Source organism: Trichomycterus rosablanca, chromosome 4 (assembly GCF_030014385.1).
Source record: "Trichomycterus rosablanca isolate fTriRos1 chromosome 4, fTriRos1.hap1, whole genome shotgun sequence".
NCBI classification, from domain to species: domain Eukaryota; kingdom Metazoa; phylum Chordata; class Actinopteri; order Siluriformes; family Trichomycteridae; genus Trichomycterus; species Trichomycterus rosablanca.
Genome location: NC_085991.1, coordinates 1326144 through 1351614, shown reverse-complemented (window position 1 = coordinate 1351614; position 25471 = coordinate 1326144). Strand labels below are relative to the sequence as shown.

At 48.6% G+C, this 25471-nt stretch overlaps 1 protein-coding gene across 2 annotated transcripts in view; it reads right to left on the bottom strand.

Moving 5' to 3' along the window:
* Positions 1–354: 354 nt before the first annotated feature.
* tsc22d2 (TSC22 domain family 2) overlaps positions 355–25471 on the bottom strand; it is a 29107-nt gene continuing 3990 nt past the window's right edge. The window contains exons 2-4 of one of the 2 annotated variants that reach the window (XM_062993740.1): positions 19964–20017; positions 5239–5290; positions 355–3321 (exon numbers count right to left, since the gene is read on the bottom strand). In XM_062993740.1, the coding sequence (XP_062849810.1) occupies positions 3088–3321; positions 5239–5290; positions 19964–20017 (340 nt within the window). In that variant the 3' untranslated portion in view covers positions 355–3087. The remainder of the gene's footprint in view (positions 3322–5238; positions 5291–19963; positions 20018–25471) is intronic. The other variant, XM_062993741.1, reaches the window with a different exon arrangement.

Genomic DNA, 25471 nt, shown 5'->3' with positions numbered 1-25471 from the left:
TCTTCTAGACCTTCATCAGCGGTCACAGGACGCTGCCCACGGGGCGCTTTCGGCTGGATGTTTTTGGTTGGTGGACTATTCTCAGTCCAGCAGTGAGAGTGAGGTGTTTAAAAACTCCAGCAGCGCTGCTGTGTGACACTAACACACCACCACCATGTCAGTGTCACTGCAGTGCTGAGAATGATCCACCACCTAAATAATACCTGCTCTGTGGTGGTCCTGACCATTGAAGAACAGCAAGAAAGGACTACAGTCAGTAATTGTAGCACTACAAAGGGCTGATCAGTGTACAGTGTGTGTGTATCATATATTTGATGTACTTTATTAATGATAAAATCACACAAACTGTCCATGTTCAGGAATTTGAATATTGCATTTATTTAAATACATTAATTTTTTATTTATTTTGTAATGTAACAAAACTATTGGCATATGAAATTCCAACACCATTTAAAGGAACAAAACATGGCTCACTTCATTTTGATTTGCCAGTGCGCAGGGGGCCACACTAGTCTCTTTCGGATATTCCGTCTCTGTCCGCTCGCGACGTCGTTCACAGCCTGCTTTCACACATCCAGAGTGCCGAATACAAACATGAGGTATGAAAGTGGTTCCAGAAGGAAAAAAACAACAAAAAAAAAACAACAGAACGTTACAGATCATGCAGGAGAACATGCCAAACAAAAGAAGAGCGACACGAAGGATGAAAGGTGAAGGATAACAACAAAAATGTGCATCGAATAAAATAAAACAACGTTACTACACACTGCTCTTCGCATCTTTGGTTACAAAGTCGTTTCACAGCTTTTTTTTTTGTAAACCCCCGTCCCAACCTGAAGGAATAAAATAAACACCGGTCCGACACCTCGGCTCCGTCTCATTCCACCCACCCTAAAGTCCAGGGCTTGAACCTACAGCACAGAGCGGCTGCGTTTCATTTCAAATCTGGTGGCTAAGTGGGTAGCACTGTCGCCTCACAGCGAGAAGGTCCTGGGTTCGATCCCCAGGCGAGCTGGTCCGGGTCCTTCCTGTGTGGAGATTGCACGTTCTCCCCGTGTCTGCGTGGGTTTCCTCCGGGTGCTCCGGTTTCCTCCCACAGGTTAGGCTCCAGCACCCCCCACGAACCCTGATTGCATAAGCGGTTAAGACAGTGAGTGAAGTCTGAAGTGAAGGCTGTGTTTCATTTACATATTTCGGAGGCCTAAAACAAAGCCCAGCTGATGCACTTCCACAGCTGGGCCCCCCCAAGCGAGGCCCCTGACCCTCGGCTGCTTGGATACACTACACACACGCTAACAGTTTTGTTCCCGGCAAAAAGTATGTGGACGCCTGGTCATCGGCTTTTGTGAGAATTATTATTGACTGGATGTCTGAAGGCTGTCCACAAGATCTAGAAGTGCGTCTGTGGGATAGAGGGGAAGGCCTGGCTCGCGATCGGCGTTCCAATTCATCCCACAGGCCATCTAAGTCCCTCCATTATGTGTTTATGGACGGCAAAGGCCTTCCCAAAACTGTTGCCACAGAGTCGAAGGCACAGAACCTCGAACTTAATAATTAGTGGACGTGTTTAGATTAGATAATAGATAATTAGATAATACTGTTCAAATTGGAACAGCCTGTCTGTCAGACTTAGACGGAGTCTAATTCCAAAGACCTGAACTTACTCGACGTCTGCTTTATTTATGAACTTTCTAAATGAAACGCAGCCGGTATAACAGACCCAAGAGGTGGTGTTTAAGGTCGGGGATCTTGTAAATGCATCACGGCCGATCTGACAGATTTAATTCTGGTTAGGGGACGTTCAGGACTTTTTAGAGAGACCGAAAGGGAACAAGAACGTCATTCAGCCGTCTTGTCCTACTTGCTAGGAACTCAAAAATGAAACACAGCCGATATAACAGACCCGAGGTGGGGTCTTCCACATTGGGGATCTTGTAGATATGGCACGGCAGATCTGACAGATTTAATCTACTGGTTAGGTGACGTTCAGGACTTTTTAGAGAGACCGAAAGGGAACGAGAAACGACCGTCTCGTCAGTCTCGTCCTTCTTGCTAGGAACTCAGAAATGAAACACAGCCGATATAACAGACCCGAGAGGGGGTCTTCCAAGTTAGGGATCTTGTAAATGCGTCACAGCCGATCTGACAGATTTAATCTTCTCATTAGGGGACGTTCGGGAATTTTTAGAAAGAACCCGAGAGAATGAGGACGAGACACGACCGTCTCTCGTCAGTCTCGTCCTTCTTGCTAGGAACTTAGAAATGAAACACAGCCGAGGCGTCAGACTTAAATCAGAATGAAACACAGTTAAGGAGAAGGACGTCGCCCTTCACTTCTTTATTTTTTCTTTGTTTTTTGTTGATATCTCTTTGAAATTCTGGAATAAAAACGCAGCCGAAAGCATCGGCGCGACGCCTCGTTCGAAGCCCGGAGGAAGCGAAACAAAAACAACAACGTAAGCACGAGGGAGGAAGAGCACGAGCGCGGCAAGACGAAGCCTCAGACAGAGATACACGTACATTCACTCGCTCATTCGCTCGCTCGCTCGCTCGCTCCCCCTTCACATTCAGTACAGAGGTAAAACTACCGGCGTTAGTGTTCGGACCCGCGCCCGCTCCCGCCCCCCCCGCCCGTCGGGCGCGGGCTTTTAGCGCGGGCTGCCCTTCAGTTACGGAGAGAAGTCAGAGTCTGGGTCCTGGGCTGGATCGAGATGGAGATCGAGTGGAGAAACTGTTCTGACGGTTTGGGACGTGTGAACGTAGCAGCCCTGGAATAAATAACTGACTGGTGAACAGACACAAGCGCAAAACGAAACCAAAAATATTCATATATATTTATATTTATTTATATTTTTTAATATTCCGTGAAGTACGATCGGCTCCAAAAAATAGACTCTTGCTCGAAAACGGCTTCTTTTTTTTAAAAAATAAACCCTTCTCATGGCTTAAAAAAAAACACTTCTGTATCGACTGGGTTCTCACACGTCCGTCCGTCCGTCCGTCCGTCCGTTCACACACACACACACACGGATACTGAAGCGCTGCTCGTTGATTCTCGACGCTGGTGAGCTGGTCCTCGTGGCTCGGTCAAGCCGAGGACACGCTGGGCTGCGGCGGGTTGGGGGCGGGCGTGGCCCCCGGCGCGGCCCCCGGCGCCGCGTGAGACGACAGCTGCGAGAGCTGCTCGCTGTTGGCCAGGGATTTGAGCACGGCGTTCTCCCGCTCCAGCACCGAGTTCCTCTCGTACAGCTCCTTGATCTGCTCCTTCAGGACCTCCACCTCCTCCCGGACCGCGTACATCAGGTGGCTCTTCACCAGATCCTAAACGCCGCCGGGAGACACAGAGAGAGAGAGAGAGCGCTCACGCAGTCGTTCAGTACAGTCCAAACGCTATTAAAACAGAGCGACCTCAGTGTGACCTTCTCAGCTTTTGAGATAATCCGTGTGTACGCCCGAGGAGAACATGCTCACGTCGGACTCGGTTCCAGCTCGGTGTTTAGGACACGCCCCGAGATTTTAGTCAGCATGACGTGTTGAGATAAAGCGACTCAATTTAATGCTGCTCTCTAGGTATAGCCCACTTTACCCGGTATAGTGGGTATACAATTACTGACTGTAGCCCGTCTCACCCCTAGTGGAACCTCACTGACCAGATGCTGTGAAATAATCAGTGATGGATTATTGACTCTCAGCGCTGCACTGACACCACCAGACATGCTGATAATACACTAGTGTGGTGTTCTGGTGTGAGTGTAGCAGGTGCAGCAGTGTTGTTGGGATTTATAAACACCTCAGATCCATTTGAGCGCTCCAACCCAAAATAATAAGGCAAGAGAAGGAAACTGACTCGAGAAAACAGGGCGTGTGTTCCTAATAAAAGGGGGGAAATCCCAACAACACTGCTGTACCTGCTACACACACAGCATTCACATGGTGTATCACTGCTGTGCTGAGGATGGTCCGTCACCCAAATACTATCTGGTCACTGTGGGTCCTATAGGGTTAGATTGGAAAGCAGCAGACGGACTACAGTCAGTAATTGTATACACACATACGCCTCATGAGCAAAAGTATTGGGACGCCCTTTCTAATTATCGAATTCAACCGTTTCAGCCACGACGGTCGCTAACAGGTGTGATAAACCGGTTATATAAAGGAAGCAACAGTTTAGGGAAGGCCGTTTCCCGTTCCAGCATGACTGCCAGAAACTCCAGTGTCCACTCAACAGCTCTGGGACGAATCAGAACGTCGACTGATCAGTCATCTTTTGATTGAAGTTATCTGAGTATGGGAATTTGTGCCCGGGAGTCATGCTGGAACGGGAAACAGCCTTCCCTAAACTGTTGCTTCCTTTATATAACCGGTTTATCACACCTGTTAGCGACCGTCGTGGCTGAAACGGTTGAATTCGATAATTAGAAAGGGCGTCCCAATACTTTTGCTCATGTGGCGTATGTGTGTATACAATTACTGACTGTAGCCCGTCTGCTGCTTTCCAATCTAACCCTATAGGACCCACAGTGACCAGATAGTATTTGGGTGATGGACCATCCTCAGCACAGCAGTGATACACCATGTGAATGCTGTGTGTGTAGCAGGTACAGCAGTGTTGTTGGGATTTCCCCCCTTTTATTAGGAACACACGCCCTGTTTTCTCGAGTCAGTTTCCTTCTCTTGCCTTATTATTTTGGGATGGAGCGCTCAAATGGATCTGAGGTGTTTATAAATCCCAACAACACTGCTGCACCTGCTACACTCACACCAGAACACCACACTAGTGTATTATCAGCATGTCTGGTGGTGTCAGTGCAGCGCTGAGAGTCAATAATGTATCACTGATTATTTCACAGCATCTGGTCAGTGAGGTTCCACCAGGGGTCAGACGGGCTACAGTCAGTGATTGTATACCCACTGATAAAGCAGGTGTATAAAAGTGGGCTAAACCTAGAGAGCAGAATCAGATCGAGTCGCTTCATCTCAACACGTCATGCTGAACGCCGAGCCCGACGTGAGCATGTTCTCCTCGGGCGTGCACACGGATTATCCGGTCACGCCCGGCCCTAACGTTGCAGCCCCGGGACGGGCGCGTGTCGAAACGCGCACCGGCGCATTAGCACGTCAGGAACCCCACGGGTTCAGGTTGCGTTTTTGGGAGGGGGGGTGCCACACAAGACCGTGTTTATCACGGCATGTACTTAAAGAGGCGCGGTTCCACCGAGAACCGAAAGAGGAACTCACCATGGCTTGCTCTATCTTGTTATCGATGGCGACCATGCTCGCTCCCGAGGCGCTGCAACACACACACACACACACACACACACACACACACATTAGACACATGTGAAACATCCACCACAAAAAAGTTTCATGTTCTGAGTTCTGTTTACACGTCCACTAATTAGTTTGGGGAAGGCCCTGTCCCATTTTGGTCTACCCACAGCCTTAAACCTCACCCACTGGGATGAATTGGAATGTCAACTACGAGACAGGCCTTCTCATCCAACATCAGTACCTGATCTCTTAAAGGACACAAATTCCAACAGACATATTCCAATGTCTTGTTTGGCAAGAGTTTGGGGAAGGCCCTTTCCCGTTCCTGCATGACTGTGCCCCCTGATCAGTACCTGATTTCTTAAAGGGCACAAATTCCAATTTCAACTCAAAAAAGCTTCATGCTCTGTATTTAGGTTACACGTCCACTAATTATCTGACCTTGTACGATTATCAAGTGATTTTCCTCATCTTTGTGTGGGCAAGAGTTTGGGGAAGGCCCTTTCCCATTCTGGCATCTCTGTGCCCCCGTACACAAAGCCCAAAGCCTACCCAGAGCCTTTCAACTTCACCCAGCTAAACACAGCTGGGCTGAACTGGAACGTCCACAGTGAGGCGGGGCTTCTCAACCAATGTCAGAACAACATGCCTTCAACTTTGTGTGGCAAGAGTTTAGGGAAGGCCCTGTCCTGTTTCAGCGCCAAAAGTCCTAACCTAAACACACTGCTGGGATGAATTGGAATGTTAACAGCGACGCCTTTTTATCCAACATCAGTACCTGACCTCTTAAAGGGCACAAGTTCCAACAGACACACTGCAAAAAAGCTTCTGCATTTCATTTACACGTCCACTAATTATCCGATCATGTGTGGGCATAAGTTTGGGGAAGGCCCTTTCCCGTTTGGCATCACTGTGCCCCCGTGCACAAAGCCCACCCAGAGCCTTAAACTTCACCCACTGGGATGAATCGGAATGCCAACAGTGAGGCAGGCCTTCTCATCCAACATCAGTACCTGATCTCTTAAAGGGCACAAATTCTGACAGACACACTCCAATAAAGTCTGACGTTCTGTTTTTTGTTTACACATCCACTAATTATCCAATCATGTCCGATTATCGAGTGATTTTCCTCATCTTTGTGTGGGCAAGAGTTTGGGGAAGGCCCTTCCCTGTCCCAGCATTACCGTGCCCCTATGCACAAAGCCTACCCAGAGCCTTAAACTTCACCCAACTAAACACTGCCGGGATGAACTGGAACGTCAACAGCTCGTCCAACATCAGTACCCTATCTCCTAAAGGACACAAATTCCAACAGACACACTCCAACGTCTTATTTGGCAAGAGTTTGGGGAAGGCCCTTTCCCATTCTGGCATCACTGTGCCCTTGTGCTCAAAGCCTAACCAGAGCCTTAAACTTCACCACTGGGATGAATAGGGATGCCAACAGTGAGGCCTTCTCATCAAACATCAGTACCTGATCTCCAAAAGGGCACAAATTCTGACAGACACACTCAAAAAAAGAAAAATAATTATCCGATCTCGTCTGATTATCAAGTGATTTTCTCATCTTTCGGTGGCAAGAGTTTGGGGAAGGCCCTGTCCTGTTTCAGCATCAAAAGCCCTAACCTAAACACCGCTGGGATGAATTAGAAGGTCAACAGCGAGGCAGGCCGTTACAACAGACACACTCCAAAAAAAGAGTGAGCAGTGACAACTCAATGACAATCCATATATCAGGTGTCCACAAACTTCTGACCACTGGTGGATCCCCCAGACCTACATTCTAACTCCATGTGCCAGTATACATACAGTTTAATCAACACATTAGGGAAGTCCACTCCAGAAAAGACACCGACCATACCCACCCACCAAAACACCCGTCACACCCCTGAGCACGTGCTGCTCGGTTCAAGTCTGGCGAGTTTGGGGCCCCGGGGCCGTCTCTGTCAGCTGAGTTAAGAGTGCAGGATGTTTCGAGACGGTTTACACGGTTCAGTCGACGCTTTTATCCTTGGCATCGGTGCCAGGCTACAGGAAACCATCCAGCCACCCGGGGCGACCGAACCCGTTTGGTATTCAAAACCCCGAATGTTTAAACAGACCGAGCAGAACGGCTCGGAATAATCCTGGAATTTCATCGATTTCGGAAGATCAAACGCCTGCATGGAACAGTGGTCTCCGTCAAGGTCGGGAGGAAAACCCAAACTGTCGCTATCTGCGACAGGGTGTCTACAGTCGGCCAAGCTTTCCTAAATCATTACTGTAAAGCGCTACTCAGGTGGCGCAGCGGTAAAATAATGCTAGCCCACTACCGCTGGGATTCAGGGTTAGGGTTCGAATCCCCAGCGGTCCGGCTGTGTCTGTGAGTGGGGTGACCGAGGCCCCGTAATAAACTGGCGTCCTGTCCGGGGTGTATTTCCACCTGTCTGCCTGGTAATTCCAAGGAAACTGTGCCCACTGCGACCCTGACCAGGATAAAGCAGTGGTAAAAACTAAACCCCAACCACACTGTACCTACTGTACCTACTGTCATGCATTATAGTGGTTAAACCCCAACCACACTGTACCTACTGTCATGCATTGTAGTGGTTAAACCCCAACCACACTGTACCTACTGTCACGCATTGTAGTGGTTAAACCCCAACCACACTGTACCTACTGTCACGCATTGTAGTGGTTAAACCCCAACCACACTGTACCCACTGTCACGCATTATAGTGGTTAAACCCCAACCACACTGTACCTACTGTCATGCATTATAAGGGTTAAACCCCAACCACACTGTACCTACTGTCATGCATTATAGTTGTTAAACCCCAACCACACTGTACCCACTGTCACGCATTGTAGTGGTTAAACCCCAACCACACTGTACCTACTGTCACGCATTATAGTTGTTAAACCCCAACCACACTGTACCCACTGTCACGCATTGTAGTGGTTAAACCCCAACCACACTGTACCTACTGTCACGCATTATAGTGGTTAAACCCCAACCACACTGTACCTACTGTCACGCATTGTAGTGGTTAAACCCCAACCACACTGTACCCACTGTCACGCATTGTAGTGGTTAAACCCCAACCACACTGTACCTACTGTCACGCATTATAGTTGTTAAACCCCAACCACACTGTACCCACTGTCATGCATTATAGTTGTTAAACCCCAACCACACTGTACCCACTGTCACGCATTGTAGTGGTTAAACCCCAACCACACTGTACCTACTGTCACGCATTATAGTTGTTAAACCCCAACCACACTGTACCTACTGTCACGCATTATAGTTGTTAAACCCCAACCACACTGTACCCACTGTCACGCATTGTAGTGGTTAAACCCCAACCACACTGTACCTACTGTCACGCATTGTAGTGGTTAAACCCCAACCACACTGTACCTACTGTCACGCATTATAGTGGTTAAACCCCAACCACACTGTACCTACTGTCACGCATTGTAGTGGTTAAACCCCAACCACACTGTACCTACTGTCACGCATTATAGTGGTTAAACCCCAACCACAATGTACCTACTGTACCACACTGTACCTACTGTATCTACTGTCATACATTATAGTTGTTAAACCCCAACCACACTGTACCTACTGTACCTACTGTACCACACTGTACCTACTGTACCACTCACACATTGTACCACTGAGCTCTGGGAATGCTTTGCTTCCAGTGGAATCGAAATTGATCCTGATCAGGGTCCCGGTGGGTCCAGTTTCCCTAACAGGTCCCAGACAAGACGCCAATCCGAAATCAATGCTCCCTTACGAGTCGAGCTTCAGTCATGTGACCTCATCAAGCTGACCGAAGATCTGAAAAATATCCAGAACGTGCCGGTGCTCTGGATCCACTGCAACCCAGACCGGTCGTAGCCAGGAGACGTGCGCCACGGCGGCAAAATATCCCGACGCCATCACACACACCGCCAAGTCACGATTATAGCAGGGCGGCGATTACCTCCAGCGGGCGCGAGGAGGAAGCAGCCAGGCGGCGGCGGAGCTCCGCGGGAACCCTGGAGAACACGGCAGCGCGTGGAACACTCGACACCTCATGGTCCCGCCCGGAGCTACAGCTCCAACCCCAGATCATCCGACAGGCTGAGACTGGAAGCTCTTTATAGGAGACGCCCCGGCGGGGGCAGCGTGTTTGGGTGGCGAGCGCCGTCCGAATCCGTCACGGCCAAATGAAACATTCCGTCCAATTAAGTCCGACGTTCCTCCCCGAAAAGCCTGAAAGTGGATTAGTGGCGGCTGGAATGCGCCGCTGACCTTCTTTCTTACACAACCTCAGACTGGACCGGCCAAAAGTTTGTGGACGCCCTCCTTTCAATGTTGTAAGTGGTGTAAAGCACAACCCTACTGGACTGTGAAGTTCTCTAAAGTTCTCCGTAATTCTCTAAAGTTCTCTAAAGTTCTCCGTAATTCTCTAAAGTTCTCCGTAGTTCTCTAACGTTCTCTAAAGTTCTCCATAGTTCTCTAAAGTTCTCCATAGTTCTCAGAAGTTCTCAGAAGTTCTCTAAAGTTCTGAAGTTCTTTTAAGTTCTCCAAAGTTTTGAAGTTCTCTGAAGTTCTCCAAGGTTCTCCGTAATTCTCTAAAGTTCTCCGTAGTTCTCTAAAGTTCTCTAACGTTCTCTGTAGTTCTCCGAAGTTCTCCATAGTTCTCTAAAGTTCTCCATAGTTCTCTGAAGTTCTCAGAAATTCTTTAAAGTTCTCTGAAGTTCTCTAAAGTTCTGAAGTTCTTTTAAGTTCTCCAAAGTTCTGAAGTTCTCTGAAGTTCTTTGAGGTTCCTCGAAGTTGTCTGAAGTTCTCAGTAGTTCTATAAAGTTCTGAAGCTCTCTAAAGTTCTCTAGAATTCTGAAGTTCTCTAAAGTTCTCTAAAGTTCTACAAAGTTCATTGAATTCTCTGAAGTTCTCTAAAGTTCTCCAAAGTTCTCTGAAATTCTTTAAAGTTCTGAACAGGGTTGGGCGGTATGACGGTATTACGGTATTCAAAAATGGTGACGGTACTTTTTAAATGTGAAGCGCCAAATTTCTGCTTCAGGTTTACCTTGAAAACTGAGACTTTAGGACATGCGCACATCCACAGTGAGGGAGGGGTGGGAGGGGTAGGCGGTTGGAGCTCGCTGATTGGCTGTGGGGTGCTCACACAGAGAGACGAGTGAAGAGCCACACTGGTTAGCGTTAGCTGTGCGCTAACAAGCAGAAACTGAAAAACGGCTCGTCTTTTAATTTTTCAAAATCAACATTTTTTATCAGTTCAACCGGAAATGAACACGAGCGCGTGCATGCGCGGACATGAACTTATTTACTAAATATATCTTCAGTGTAAATCCAGCACAAGTGTTGAGAAAAAGGAGCAAACAGTGATAATAACGTTACGCCCAATCCACTGTTCTGACTCTTGTGTCTGCCGTAGATTTTCCTGCCTATGTAAGAACTATTTTTTCCTAAATAAAAGCGCTATATTAAGAAAAAAGAACGTCTCACCTGTCGTGTAATGTGAATTATAAAATATATTGTCTGGTGTGTAGGGAAGAGATCGGATTTGTACCGTTTCCGCTCTCGTGTTTTGCACTGAGCTTGTGTGACATGTAAAGTAGCGTTCTCGTTAACCACTCAAATGTTTGGACTTTGAATTATTTTAACATTATTTTACATCACCGTCATCGCAGCATGAACATTTACATTCATATTTTTTGTTACGGTATAGAACTTAATTCTGGATTACAGGCAGAACTAATCGTACACGTTCATACACTGTTAAGAAATATCTGTAACTATAAAGTAAGCAGTTAACTTTTGAAATATATTGAAGTGTGTAGCTGCTATTATTCTGTTTTGTGTGGGCAGAGAGAGATTACAATGCCAAAATGTTATGTGTTAATGTTTGTGGTAAAGTGTAATTGATACACGTGCATTTATACTTATGTGTATTTATTATAGATCAGATAAGATAAGCAATGTTTGACGTTCAGATTGTTAAATCTTTTTATAATAAAACATTGAAATATTGTAATTACACTCAAGTGTGTACACTGTAAAGTTTGTCCCCCCCCCACGGTAATACTGTATACCGCGGTATTTCCTGAAGACGGTATGAAAATCGGCAATATCGCCCAACCCTAGTTCTGAAGTTCTCAAAAGTTCTTTAAAAGGTATCTAACATTCTCTAAAATTATCTAACGTTCTTTACAGATGGTACCTTACACCACTTCAGGTCTCTCAAGTTCTGTAAAGTTCTCTTAGGTTCTCTAAAGAGACGGATCATGACGTTCCATCTTGGTTTAGTGGAATCCAGGAGAACGGTGACAAGCAACCACACGTCCAGAAGATCTGGAGATGGTCGGATGGTTTCGTAGGGTCGCAGTGGGTCCAGTTTCCCTAACAGACCCGGACAGGACGCCAATCCGTCCATCAGAAATCAGTGGAACCAAATAAAACGTCGCTTACGAGTCGACGTAATTCAGGAAACAAAATGACATAATAATAATAATATTCGTCATCCGGAGATAAACGTAATAAAAAGTGCACAAAAATAATCTAATTTATTATTATTATTATTATTATTATTATTATATCACGACTCGCTCGTCATCTTTGTTTGTCTGCAGTTACGTAACATGTTGATCTGTGAGAAAACCACGGTGACATTCGAGGAAGAAACGAAACGTCTTTGATATTTCTGCTTGATTTGGTTACATCGGTCAGTAATGTAATAAACTTCAGCATCACTCAGATAAAACCTCTATTGTTACCACGACCTTTTACTCTCCTTACAGTTACAGATCTGTTTACATCCATCAGCCAAAACATTACGACCACCAACGTCTGTCTGCTAGCGCCGGTGCGGGTGAGGGATCTATTAGATGTGGATCTGATGGTGTGTGTGAGGGATCTATTAGATGTGGATCTGATGGTGCGTGTGAGGGTGAGGGATCTATTAGATGTGGATCTGATGGTGCGTGTGAGGGTGAGGGATCTATTAGATGTGGATCTGATGCTGTGTGTGAGGGTGAGGGATCTATTAGATGTGGATCTGATGCTGTGTGTGAGGGTGAGGGATCTATTAGATGTGGATCTGATGCTGTGTGTGAGGGTGAGGGATCTATTAGATGTTGATCTGATGGTGTGTGTGAGGGTGAGGGATCTATTAGATGTGGATATGATGGTGTGTGTGAGGGTGAGGGATCTATTAGATGTAGATCTGATGGTGCGTGTGAGGGTGAGGGATCTATTAGATGAGGATCTGATGGTGTGTGTGAGGGTGAGGGATCTATTAGATGTGGATATGATGGTGTGTGTGAGGGTGAGGGATCTATTAGATGTAGATCTGATGGTGCGTGTGAGGGTGAGGGATCTATTAGATGTGGATATGATGGTGTGTGTGTGAGGGTGAGGGATCTATTAGATGTAGATCTGATGGTGCGTGTGAGGGTGAGGGATCTATTACATGTGGATCTGATGGTGCATGTGAGGGTGAGGGATCTATTAGATGTAGATCTGATGGTGCGTGTGAGGGTGAGGGATCTATTAGATGTGGATATGATGGTGTGTGTGAGGGTGAGGGATCTATTAGATGTAGATCTGATGGTGCGTGTGAGGGTGAGGGATCTGATGGTGTGTGTGAGGGTGAGGGATCTATTAGATGTGGATCTGATGGTGCGTGTGAGGGTGAGGGATCTATTAGATGTGGATCTGATGCTGTGTGTGAGGGTGAGGGATCTATTAGATGTGGATCTGATGGTGTGTGTGAGGGTGAGGGATCTATTAGATGTGGATCTGATGGTGTGTGTGTGAGGGTGAAGGATCTATTAGATGTGGATCTGATGGTATGTGTGAGGGTGAGGGATCTATTAGATGTGGATCTGATGGTGCGTGTGAGGGTGAGGGATCTATTAGATGTGGATCTGATGGTGTGTGTGAGGGTGAGGGATCTATTAGATGTGGATATGAGGGTGTGTGTGAGGGTGAGGGATCTATTAGATGTAGATCTGATGGTGCGTGTGAGGGTGAGGGATCTATTAGATGTGGATCTGATGGTGTGTGTGAGGGTGAGGGATCTATTAGATGTGGATCTGATGGTGTGTGTGAGGGTGAGGGATCTATTAGATGTGGATCTGATGGTGCGTGTGAGGGTGAGGGATCTATTAGATGTGGATCTGATGGTGTGTGTGAGGGTGAGGGATCTATTAGATGTGGATCTGATGGTGCGTGTGAGGGTGAGGGATCTATTAGATGTGGATCTGATGGTGTGTGTGAGGGTGAGGGATCTATTAGATGTGGATCTGATGGTGCGTGTGAGGGTGAGGGATCTATTAGATGTGGATCTGATGGTGTGTGTGAGGGTGAGGGATCTATTAGATGTGGATCTGATGGTGCGTGTGAGGGTGAGGGATCTATTAGATGTGGATCTGATGGTGTGTGTGAGGGTGAGGGATCTATTAGATGTGGATCTGATGGTGCGTGTGAGGGTGAGGGATCTATTAGATGTGATCTGATGGTGAAGGATCTATTAGATGTGGATCTGATGGTGCGTGTGAGGGATCTATTAGATGTGGATCTGATGGTGCGTGTGAGGGATCTATTAGATGTGGATCTGATGGTGCGTGTGAGGGTGAGGGATCTATTAGATGTGGATCTGATGGTGCGTGTGAGGGTGAGGGATCTATTAGATGTGGATCTGATGGTGAAGGATCTATTAGATGTGGATCTGATGGTGCGTGTGAGGGTGAGGGATCTATTAGATGTGGATCTGAAGGTGTGTGTGAGGGTGAGGAATCTATTAGATGTGGATCTGATGGTGTGTGTGAGCGTGAGGGATCTATTAGATGTGGATCTGATGGTGAGTGTGAGGGATCTATTAGATGTGGATCTGATGGTGCGTGTGAGGGATCTATTAGATGTGGATCTGATGGTGCGTGTGAGGGATCTATTAGATGTGGATCTGATGGTGCGTGTGAGGGATCTATTAGATGTGGATCTGATGGTGCGTGTGAGGGATCTATTAGATGTGGATCTGATGGTGCGTGTGAGGGATCTATTAGATGTGGATCTGATGGTGCGTGTGAGGGATCTATTAGATGTGGATCTGATGGTGCGTGTGAGGGTGTGGGATCTATTAGATGTGGATCTGATGGTGCGTGTGAGGGATCTATTAGATGTTGATCTGATGGTGCGTGTGAGGGTGAGGGATCTATTAGATGTGGATCTGATGGTGAGGGTAAGGGATCTATTAGATGTGGATCTGATGGTGCGTGTGAGGGTGAGGGATCTATTAGATGTGGATCTGATGCTGTGTGTGAGGGTGAGGGATTTATTAGATGTTGATCTGATGGTGCGTGTGAGGGTGAGGGATCTATTAGATGTGGATCTGATGGTGCGTGTGAGGGTGAGGGATCTATTAGATGTGATCTGATGGTGAAGGATCTATTAGATGTGGATCTGATGGTGCGTGTGAGGGTGAGGGATCTATTAGATGTGGATCTGATGGTGCGTGTGAGGGTGAGGGATCTATTAGATGTGGATCTGATGGTGCGTGTGAGGGATCTATTAGATGTGGATCTGATGGTGCGTGTGAGGGTGAGGGATCTATTAGATGTGGATCTGATGGTGCGTGTGAGGGTGAGGGATCTATTAGATGTGGATCTGATGGTGAAGGATCTATTAGATGTGGATCTGATGGTGCGTGTGAGGGTGAGGGATCTATTAGATGTGGATCTGAAGGTGTGTGTGAGGGTGAGGGATCTATTAGATGTGGATCTGATGGTGTGTGTGTGAGCGTGAGGGATCTATTAGATGTGGATCTGATGGTGCGTGTGAGGGATCTATTAGATGTGGATCTGATGGTGCGTGTGAGGGATCTATTAGATGTGGATCTGATGGTGCGTGTGAGGGATCTATTAGATGTGGATCTGATGGTGCGTGTGAGGGATCTATTAGATGTGGATCTGATGGTGCGTGTGAGGGATCTATTAGATGTGGATCTGATGGTGCGTGTGAGGGATCTATTAGATGTGGATCTGATGGTGCGTGTGAGGGTTTGGGATCTATTAGATGTGGATCTGATGGTGCGTGTGAGGGATCTATTAGATGTGGATCTGATGGTGCGTGTGAGGGATCTATTAGATGTGGATCTGATGGTGCGTGTGAGGGTGAGGGATCTATTAGATGTGGATCTGATGGTGCGTGTGAGGGATCTATTAGATGTGGATCTGATGGTGCGTGTGAGGGATCTATTAGATGTGGATCTGATGGTGCGTGTGAGGGTGAGGGATCTATTAGATGTGGATCTGATGGTGCGTGTGAGGGTGAGGGATCTATTAAATGTGGATCTGATGGTGCGTGTGAGGGTGAGGGATCTATTAGATGTGGATCTGATGGGGCGTGTGAGGGTGAGGGATCTATTAAATGTGGATCTGATGGTGAGGGTGAGGGATCTTTTAGATGTGGATCTGATGGTGTGTGTGAGGGTGAGGGATCTATTAGATGTGGATCTGAGGGTGAGGGATCTATTAGATGTGGATCTGATGGTGCGTGTGAGGGATCTATTAGATGTGGATCTGATGGTGCGTGTGAGGGATCTATTAGATGTGGATCTGATGGTGCGTGTGAGGGATCTATTAGATGTGGATCTGATGGTGCGTGTGAGGGATCTATTAGATGTGGATCTGATGGTGCGTGTGAGGGATCTATTAGATGTGGATCTGATGGTGCGTGTGAGGGATCTATTAGATGTGGATCTGATGGTACGTGTGAGGGTGTGGGATCTATTAGATGTGGATCTGATGGTGCGTGTGAGGGATCTATTAGATGTGGATCTGATGGTGCGTGTGAGGGTGAGGGATCTATTAGATGTGGATCAGATGGTGCGTGTGAGGGTGAGAGATCTATTAGATGTGGATCTGATGGTGCGTGTGAGGGTGAGGGATCTATTAAATGTGGATCTGATGGTGTGTGTGAGGGATCTATTAAATGTGGATCTGATGGTGTGTGTGAGGGTGAGGGATCTATTAGATGTGGATCTGATGGTGCGTGTGAGGGATCTATTAGATGTGGATCTGATGGTGTGTGTGAGGGATCTATTAGATGTGGATCTGATGGTGCGTGTGAGGGTGTGGGATCTATTAGATGTGGATCTGATGGTGCGTGTGAGGGTGAGGGATCTATTAGATGTGGATCTGATGGTGCGTGTGAGGGTGTGGGATCTATTAGATGTGGATCTGATGGTGCGTGTGAGGGATCTATTAGATGTGGATCTGATGGTGTGTGTGAGGGTGAGGGATCTATTAGATGTGGATCTGATGGTGCGTGTGAGGGTGAGGGATCTATTAGATGTGGATCTGATGGTGTGTGTGAGGGTGAGGGATCTATTAGATGTGGATCTGATGGTGTGTGTGAGGGTGAGGGATCTATTAGATGTGGATCTGATGGTGTGTGTGAGGGTGAGGGATCTATTAGATGTGGATCTGATGGTGCGTGTGAGGGTGAGGGATCTATTAGATGTGGATCTGATGGTGTGTGTGAGGGTGAGGGATCTATTAGATGTGGATCTGATGGTGTGTGTGAGGGTGAGGGATCTATTAGATGTGGATCTGATGGTGTGTGTGAGGATGAGGGATCTATTAGATGTGGATCTGATGGTGCGTGTGAGGGTATCTATTAGATGTGGATCTGATGGTGCGTGTGAGGGATCTATTAGATGTGGATCTGATGGTGCGTGTGAGGGATCTATTAGATGTGGATCTGATGGTGCGTGTGAGGGATCTATTAGATGTGGATCTGATGGTGTGTGTGAGGGATCTATTAGATGTGGATCTGATGGTGCGTGTGAGGGTGAGGGATCTATTAAATGTGGATCTGATGGTGTGTGTGAGGGTGAGGGATCTATTAAATGTGGATCTGATGGTGTGTGTGAGGGTGAGGGATCTATTAGATGTGGATCTGATGGTGCGTGTGAGGGTGAGGGATCTATTAGATGTGGATCTGATGGTGTGTGTGAGGGTGAGGGATCTATTAGATGTGGATCTGATGGTGTGTGTGAGGATGAGGGATCTATTAGATGTGGATCTGATGGTGCGTGTGAGGGTGAGGGGATCTATTAGATGTGGATCTGATGGTGCGTGTGAGGGATCTATCAGATGTGGATCTGATGGTGCGTGTGAGGGATCTATTAGATGTGGATCTGATGGTGCGTGTGAGGGTGAGGGATCTATTAGATGTGGATCTGATGGTGCGTGTGAGGGGATCTATTAGATGTGGATCTGATGGTGCGTGTGAGGGTGAGAGATCTATTAGATGTGGATCTGATGGTGCGTGTGAGGGTGAGAGATCTATTAGATGTGGATCTGATGGTGCGTGTGAGGGTGAGGGATCTATTAGATGTGGATCTGATGGTGCGTGTGAGGGTGAGAGATCTATTAGATGTGGATCTGATGGTGCGTGTGAGGGTGAGGGATCTATTAGATGTGGATCTGGTGGTGCGTGTGAGGGTGAGGGATCTATTAGATGTGGATCTGATGGTGCGTGTGAGGGTGAGAGATCTATTAGATGTGGATCTGATGGTGCGTGTGAGGGTGAGGGATCTATTAGATGTGGATCTGGTGGTGCGTGTGAGGGTGAGAGATCTATTAGATGTGGATCTGATGGTGCGTGTGAGGGTGAGGGAATCTATTAGATGTGGATCTGATGGTGTGTGTGAGGGTGAGAGATCTATTAGATGTGGATCTGATGGTGCGTGTGAGGGTGAGAGATCTATTAGATGTGGATCTGATGGTGCGTGTGAGGGTGAGGGGATCTATTAGATGTGGATCTGATGGTGCGTGTGTGTGAGGGTGAGAGATCTATTAGATGTGGATCTGATGGTGTGTGTGAGGGTGAGGGATCTATCAGATGTGGATCTGATGGTGCGTGTGAGGGTGAGGGATCTATTAGATGTGGATCTGATGGTGCGTGTGAGGGTGAGGGGATCTATTAGATGTGGATCTGATGGTGCGTGTGAGGGTGAGAGATCTATTAGATGTGGATCTGATGGTGCGTGTGAGGGTGAGGGATCTATTAGATGTGGATCTGATGGTGCGTGTGAGGGTGAGAGATCTATTAGATGTGGATCTGATGGTGCGTGTGAGGGTGAGGGATCTATTAGATGTGGATCTGGTGGTGCGTGTGAGGGTGAGAGATCTATTAGATGTGGATCTGATGGTGCGTGTGAGGGTGAGGGATCTATTAGATGTGGATCTGATGGTGCGTGTGAGGGTGAGAGATCTATTAGATGTGGATCTGATGGTGCGTGTGAGGGTGAGGGGATCTATTAGATGTGGATCTGATGGTGCGTGTGAGGGTGAGAGATCTATTAGATGTGGATCTGATGGTGCGTGTGAGGGTGAGGGATCTATTAGATGTGGATCTGATGGTGCGTGTGAGGGTGAGGGATCTATTAGATGTGGATCTGATGGTGCGTGTGAGGGTGAGGGGATCTATTAGATGTGGATCTGATGGTGCGTGTGAGGGTGAGAGATCTATTAGATGTGGATCTGATGGTGCGTGTGAGGGTGAGGGGATCTATTAGATGTGGTTCTGATGGTGCGTGTGAGGGTGAGGGATCTATTAGATGTGGATCTGGTGGTCCGTGTGAGGGTGAGGGATCTATTAGATGTGGATCTGATGGTGCGTGTGAGGGTGAGGGATCTATTAGATGTGGATCTGGTGGTGCGTGTGAGGGTGAGGGATCTATTAGATGTGGTTCTGATGGTGCGTGTGAGGGTGAGGGATCTATTAGATGTGGATCTGGTGGTGCGTGTGAGGGTGAGGGATCTATTAGATGTGGTTCTGATGGTGCGTGTGAGGGTGAGGGATCTATTAGATGTGGATCTGATGGTGCGTGTGAGGGTGAGGGATCTATTAGATGTGCATCTGGTGGTGCATGTGAGGGAGAGGGATCTATTAGATGTGGTTCTGATGGTGCGTGTGAGGGATCTATTAGATGTGGATCTGATGGTGCGTGTGAGGGATCTATTAGATCAACCTAACCCTATTTATATGGACAGAGGTTTCACCAGCAACCAAGAATTATCAAGCCATGCCACAAAAAGAAAACCAAACCATTCACAATAACATAGATTTTTTAGGGAAATCCCCAAACTGTTCAGTAGGGGGCTCTACAGGGGGTTTCCCTTTTTATTTTTGGATGGGGTAGGTGAAAGGACCAAAGTCTACACAGCAAAATAAGACTGTACCGCTACAAAGAACGGGCAAAAGGGTGTTTGGGTGGCACCGCAGCAGCGCCTCCTAGTGTCTGTTAGATGCGACAGCACAAAAAAAAGTCCTGAAGGGGGCGCCCTTCTCATCCAGCGAGGGTTAAACTCAGCCAGCAGGGGTCATCAGAGCCAAAGGAAAAAAACAGCAGCACTCCCAAACACAGCCAGTTGCACCAGTATCAGGTTGGCACCCCATAAGACCGGAACACAGCGCCACCCGAAGGGCAGAACCTGACCGGCGGCCTTTTGGGGTTCCAACCGGAAGCGTCGTCACACGTTTGTTAGTGATTCCAAGCAAACACGCCGTAAATCTGCAGCAGCGCCAAACACAAAGCAATCGGCCGAAGACCACGATGCCATGCAGTACACGCCCGTGCCAAGGTGTCGATGCCGAAGCCGATGCCCAGTCCACCACATACCGTACCTCTGCTGCCTAGCGCCAGGCTGGAAGGCCTTGTAGAAAACCGTAGAGGGGTTCCTGCGCCCGGTCACGCCGAGAGAGAGAAGAGAGAACGTTAGGAAGCAAGAAGAAGAACACGTCTGATGCCCTTCCTGACGCGACACTCATCGTATCCGGGCTCGGGACCTGCGCTGACCACGCTGACAAGTGCACCTACCAACACCAAGGCTGTTCGGCCAATCAGGGCTGTCTAGATGCCTGCTGTGTGATCGCGGAGGGACACACGGGGCGTAGCGCGACTAACACTGAAGGTGCACCAATCCCCACAATAGTGGAACGCAGACGTCTAGGAGCAGCAACAGCTCGACCATCAAGCTGCTGATCCAAGGGTCTTCCAGGATCAGGCTGAAGTGGTGTAAAGCACAAGCCCACTGGACTCTGGTGGAATCGTATTGGAGAGGCGAGCGCTCGTTTGCGACGCTCTAATAGGGAATTGGAAATGACCAAAGTACGGTAGGTAAGGAAAGCGCTATAATAGCGGCCGGTCCAGGTTTCGGAGCTCGCCTGTGGAAATCTGTGTCCATTTGGACCAACGAACGCTCGAGCGGCATGCATTCAGCGTTCCGATTCGTCCCGAAGGTGCGTGCCGGGAACGAGGTCGGGTCCTCGCAGCCCGGCGCGGTTCCTGCACACGGAACGCATCAGAACGCACAAGTGGGCGTGGCTAAGACACCTAATCGACGATGAGTAGAGAGTAACGCAGCAGGGCGAGGGAGAGGGCGAAGGCGGTCGCGTCCGCTTCCCCTCCGCGCACACGAGACACTCGGCGCCCTCTCAGAGCCGCACCAGGAGGTCCGGCTATTTTTAGAGGCCCTAAATTAGCACTGCAGGCCGACCACAGAGCCACCGACGGACAGACGCGGCTGTTAGAATCACAGAGCGTACGGGCGCTCGGCATCGCCGAGCACAAAACCCCAATCCGAGCAAAGGAAAACAGCCGATTAAAGACACTAACAAGGTCGGTTTCGCGATAAAAGTGGCCCTAATTTTAACAACACGCCCCGATTTTGACCTGCATCGATCTCTTCGAAGTGCGAAATCAAGTCTGTGCTGCTGCGAACATAAACTTCACGAGACGAAAATAAATCAGGCCTCGCGTTAAAAAAATGAACAGAACCGAACAGACGAGCTGATTAATGCAGAAAAAAGAGAAGTTGGTCGGTGGTGAATTGGCACTTTAGACCGCGGAACCACCCGAGTGCTCGAACTAACATCAGCCATAACATTATAACCACCTCCTTGTTTCTACCCTCACTGTCCATTTTATTATCAGCTCCACTTACCATATAGAAGCACTTTGTAGCTCTACAATTACTGACTGTAGTCCATCTGTTTCTCTGCATGCTTTGTTACCCCCCTTTCACCCTGTTCAGCACTGCAGTGACACTGACATGGTGGTGGTGTGTTAGTGTGTGTCGTGCTGGTATGAGTGGATCAGACACAGCAGCGCTGCTGGAGTTTTTAAACACCTCGCTGTCACTGCTGGACTGAGAATCGTCCACCAACCAAATATATCCATCCAACAGCGCCCCGTGAGCACCGATGAAGGTCTAGAAGATGATCGACTCAAACAGCAGCAATAGATGAGCGATCGTCTCTGACTTTACATCTACAAGGTGGACCGACTAGGTAGGAGCGTCTAATAGAGTGGACAGTGAGTGGACACGGTGTTTAAAAACTCCAGCAGCGCTGCTGTGTCTGATCCACTCATACCAGCACGACACACACTAACACACCACCACCATGTCAGTGTCACTGCAGTGCTGCGAATGATCCACCACCTAAATAATACCTGCTCTGTGGGGGTCCTGTGAGGGTTGCCGGGTTAAGGGCCTTGCTCAAGGGCCCAACAGTGGCAGCCTGGCAGTGGTGGGGCTTGAACCAGCGACCTTTCGATTACTAGTTCAGTACCTTAACCACTAGGCTACAACTGCCCTTCCCTCCCACAGTCCAAAAACATGCACTCAGGTTAGTTGGAGACACTGAATTGCCCTATAGGTGAGTGTGTGTGTGTGTGTGTGTGCCCGGCGATGGACCGGCGCTTCGTCCAGGGTGTTACTGTGTGCCTTGCGCCCATTGAAAAAGCTGGGATAGGCTCCAGCACCCCTCCGCAACCCTAACTGGATAAGGGGTTAAGAAAGTGAGTGAGCGAGTGAGTGAGAGCAGCCCAAATCTCTCAATGCACCCCCTAGTGGTGGGAGTTGTTTGTTTCGATTCTGTGTACATAACGAAGTACGCCAACACGTCCTAATGCGCTGGTTCTCTTTACTGAGTCTAAATCTCAGCGGTGCTATCGAGCCGGCCAGGCGTCCGACAGGCAGAGCCGACAGACAGGGTGCCCGAGGCAGGGTGGGGGGGGGGGTCCGACAGGGCGATCTCTGCTGTTCGAGGAACAAATTCCAACGAGGAATCTAAACAGACAAGGAAGAAAAATGCAAAAACTAAATGTCGGTAGCAAAGTTTTACGACTACATCACCAGAACAAGGTCGGTAGCTCGAGGGAAGGGCCGCGCTCCCGCGCATGAATAAAAACCGACAGATCTTCCACGTCAAGAGCCGGAGGGCATCGGCAGTCACGGCGCCGAGCTCCTCGGCTGGAGAAGAATAAAGGCAAATAAATCAGCCGAGCGGAGCGGAACAGGTAGAGCAGGATCCGGCGAGCGCTGACGAGGAGCCGTGCGGTCGACATTTTGCACTTCGGAACGTTCAGAGCGACACATCAAAGCCGTTTGCACCCGCGCCGCTCGGTTTCCTCTGCAGCTCAGGAACCGAAAGTTTCGGGAGGAAGCCGAGCGGCCGAAGCAGCGTCAGCACAAAAACTCACTCATTCGCTTCAAATCTCAAACAGCACAGAGAGCACTGACTGCTCACGGTGGCTCGGTGGGTGGCACGGTCACCTGACCGCAAGAAGGTCCTGGGTTCGATCCCCAGGTGGGGCGGTCCGGGTCCTTTCCGTGTGGAGTCTGCATGTTCTCCACGTGTCCGCGTGGGTTTCCTCCCACAGTCCAAAGACGTGCAAGTGAGGTGAACTGGAGACACGAAATTGTCCAAGTCGCTTTTACCGCCTCGTATCAAACAGTTCGTCTCATTGGAGGAGCTTTGAAAAGGTCAACAAACAGCAAACTCCTCCTGCTTGAACCAAAGTTGGCATGAGGGGTGGAACAGAGGGAACAGAGGGTAGCGTGGTCCTGCACCATGCCTGCGGAGGCGCTCTGCAGAGGTCGGCGGATTCGGGATGCAAAGATGGGAATCCTAAAAGGTTACCATACCCCAACCCCCATTCCAAAACTGGTCCTGTACGACATGAAAGTTGGCGCACAAGGAAGATGCCAGCACTAGCAATGGAACAGAGGGCACAGAGGGCAGCGTGACCCTGCTCCATTCCTGGCGAGGCGCTCTGCGGAGGTCACAAACCGGTCCTGTATGGCATGGACGTTATAGGTTGGCATCCTGAAACGCTTGCACGAGCGGTAGAGGAGAGGGCACAGAGGGCAGCGTGGTCCTGCTCCGTCACTGCTGAGGCACCAAACCCCCACCCCAGTTCTGCAGGGCTGATCTGAGACTCATCACAGACCCGCCCGTGAGCCCCGCTGCCGCTCCGTACCCGGGTCGACGTGATGGCGGCGGGACGAGTGCAAACTCGCCGACTAAATTACCACCACGGGTGTCGATGATCTATGATCGGTAATCTCACAACCTACGAAAAGGTGTGTGTGTGGGGGGGGGGTTTGCACCCAAGAATGTGCGCTTTTGTCCTCGGCTAAATAAATATAATCCCCCGATCGCCTGGAGCAGAGGGTCTTAAGCACGAGCTGGGTGTGGAGCACGAGACACGCCATGTTCTCAGGGAGGGTTCGAGGAAAGACGTGAGAGAACTCGTGTCTTCCAACGATGGATTAATAACGCGATTAAATCAGCCAATAAAACGTCAATACAATTTTTATTCAGGCTTTCTTTCTATCTAGCCAAACGTTCCATGTTGGCGCGTTTCAGGCCTGCGGGTGTCCGTGACGTACTCTTATATACATATATATATTTCCTTTATGCATCTTCTCCTCTCCACCGACGCCGATCCCCGCTCTGATCGAGGAGAACGAAGCTAACCCGCGCCCCCTCCGACACGTGGGCAGCAGCCGTACGCATCTCATCCCCTACACTTTGACGAGCGCGGTGGAGCTCAGCGTCGTGTACGGAGAGACGCACCCTGAGACAGAGAGCACTCTTTTCCCATCTCTGTGCAGCCAGCAGAGGTCGTAACTGCAGATTCGATACGATGTACTCGAGATCCCAGCTCTGGTTCCAGCGTGTGTGTACACATACCCCTCACAAGCCACGTCATCAAAAACTAGAACTAACGCTCGCGGGTTTTTTTTTACACTTGCCGCGCCGCTCTAAATTCACCTGATTGAACTTTGCCCCCAGTTTGCTGTTCGCTGACCTTTTCGAAGCTCCTCCAATAAGACGAACTGTTTGATAGGAGGCGGTAAAAGCGACTTACTGTAGTAAAACAGCGAGTGAGGAATGTGATTAGTGGAGGAACTTATGAGCAGTAATAATGAAGAGAAGTTTAGTGCTCCTGTCTCCTTCTTTTACTACATTAAACCACGTTAAGCTTTATTTTCAACCAGAAGCGTTTTAGACTCTGGGAGAAGCTGATTCTGATTCTCACCATTTCTCAGAAGCTGGAGCTGTAACACAAGTTTAAAAGTGAAACAGGGAGGAGAATCCAGATAAACACAGATACATGTGGAGCTGTAACCCTGGATCTGACGCTTATTCCACACTGATGCAGGTTCAGCTCAGATTCACACGCTGTTGAGGTTGCAGGTGAAAGAGGAAGAGGACGGGCAGCAACAAGATATACGGACACGTCCATCAGAGGAACAACGAACGAGCCATTGAAAAGATAATAATTAACGAAGCACTCAAGCACAGTGTCTCTGTGGGGAGCATGTGTGGTTCCAATTCATCCCATTCATAGCTCACACAACACAGACCAGACTTCATGCACAGGTTAGGAACGTTCCTGAAAGACTAACGTTTAACCTGTCAGAAATGGGCGTGGCTGAAACACCTGAGCTCATTCACTAGTAAAGTGTTCCACACAGGTCGTACCTGTCGCAAATACACCCATCAGCCATAACATTATAACCACCTCCTTGTTTCTACCCTCACTGTCCATGTTATCAGCTCCACTTACCATATAGGAGCACTTTGTAGTTCTACAATTACTGACTGTAGTCCTTTCATGCTGTTCTTCAATGGTCAGGACCCCCACAGGACCACCACAGAGCAGGTATTATTTAGGTGGTGGATGATTCTCGGCGCTGCAGTGACACTGACATGGTGGTGGTGTGTTAGTGTGTGTTGTGCTGGTATGAGTGGAGTTTTTAAACACCTCACTGTCACTGCTGGACCGAGAATCGTCCACCAACCAAAAACATCCAGCCGACAGCGCCCCGTGGGCACTGA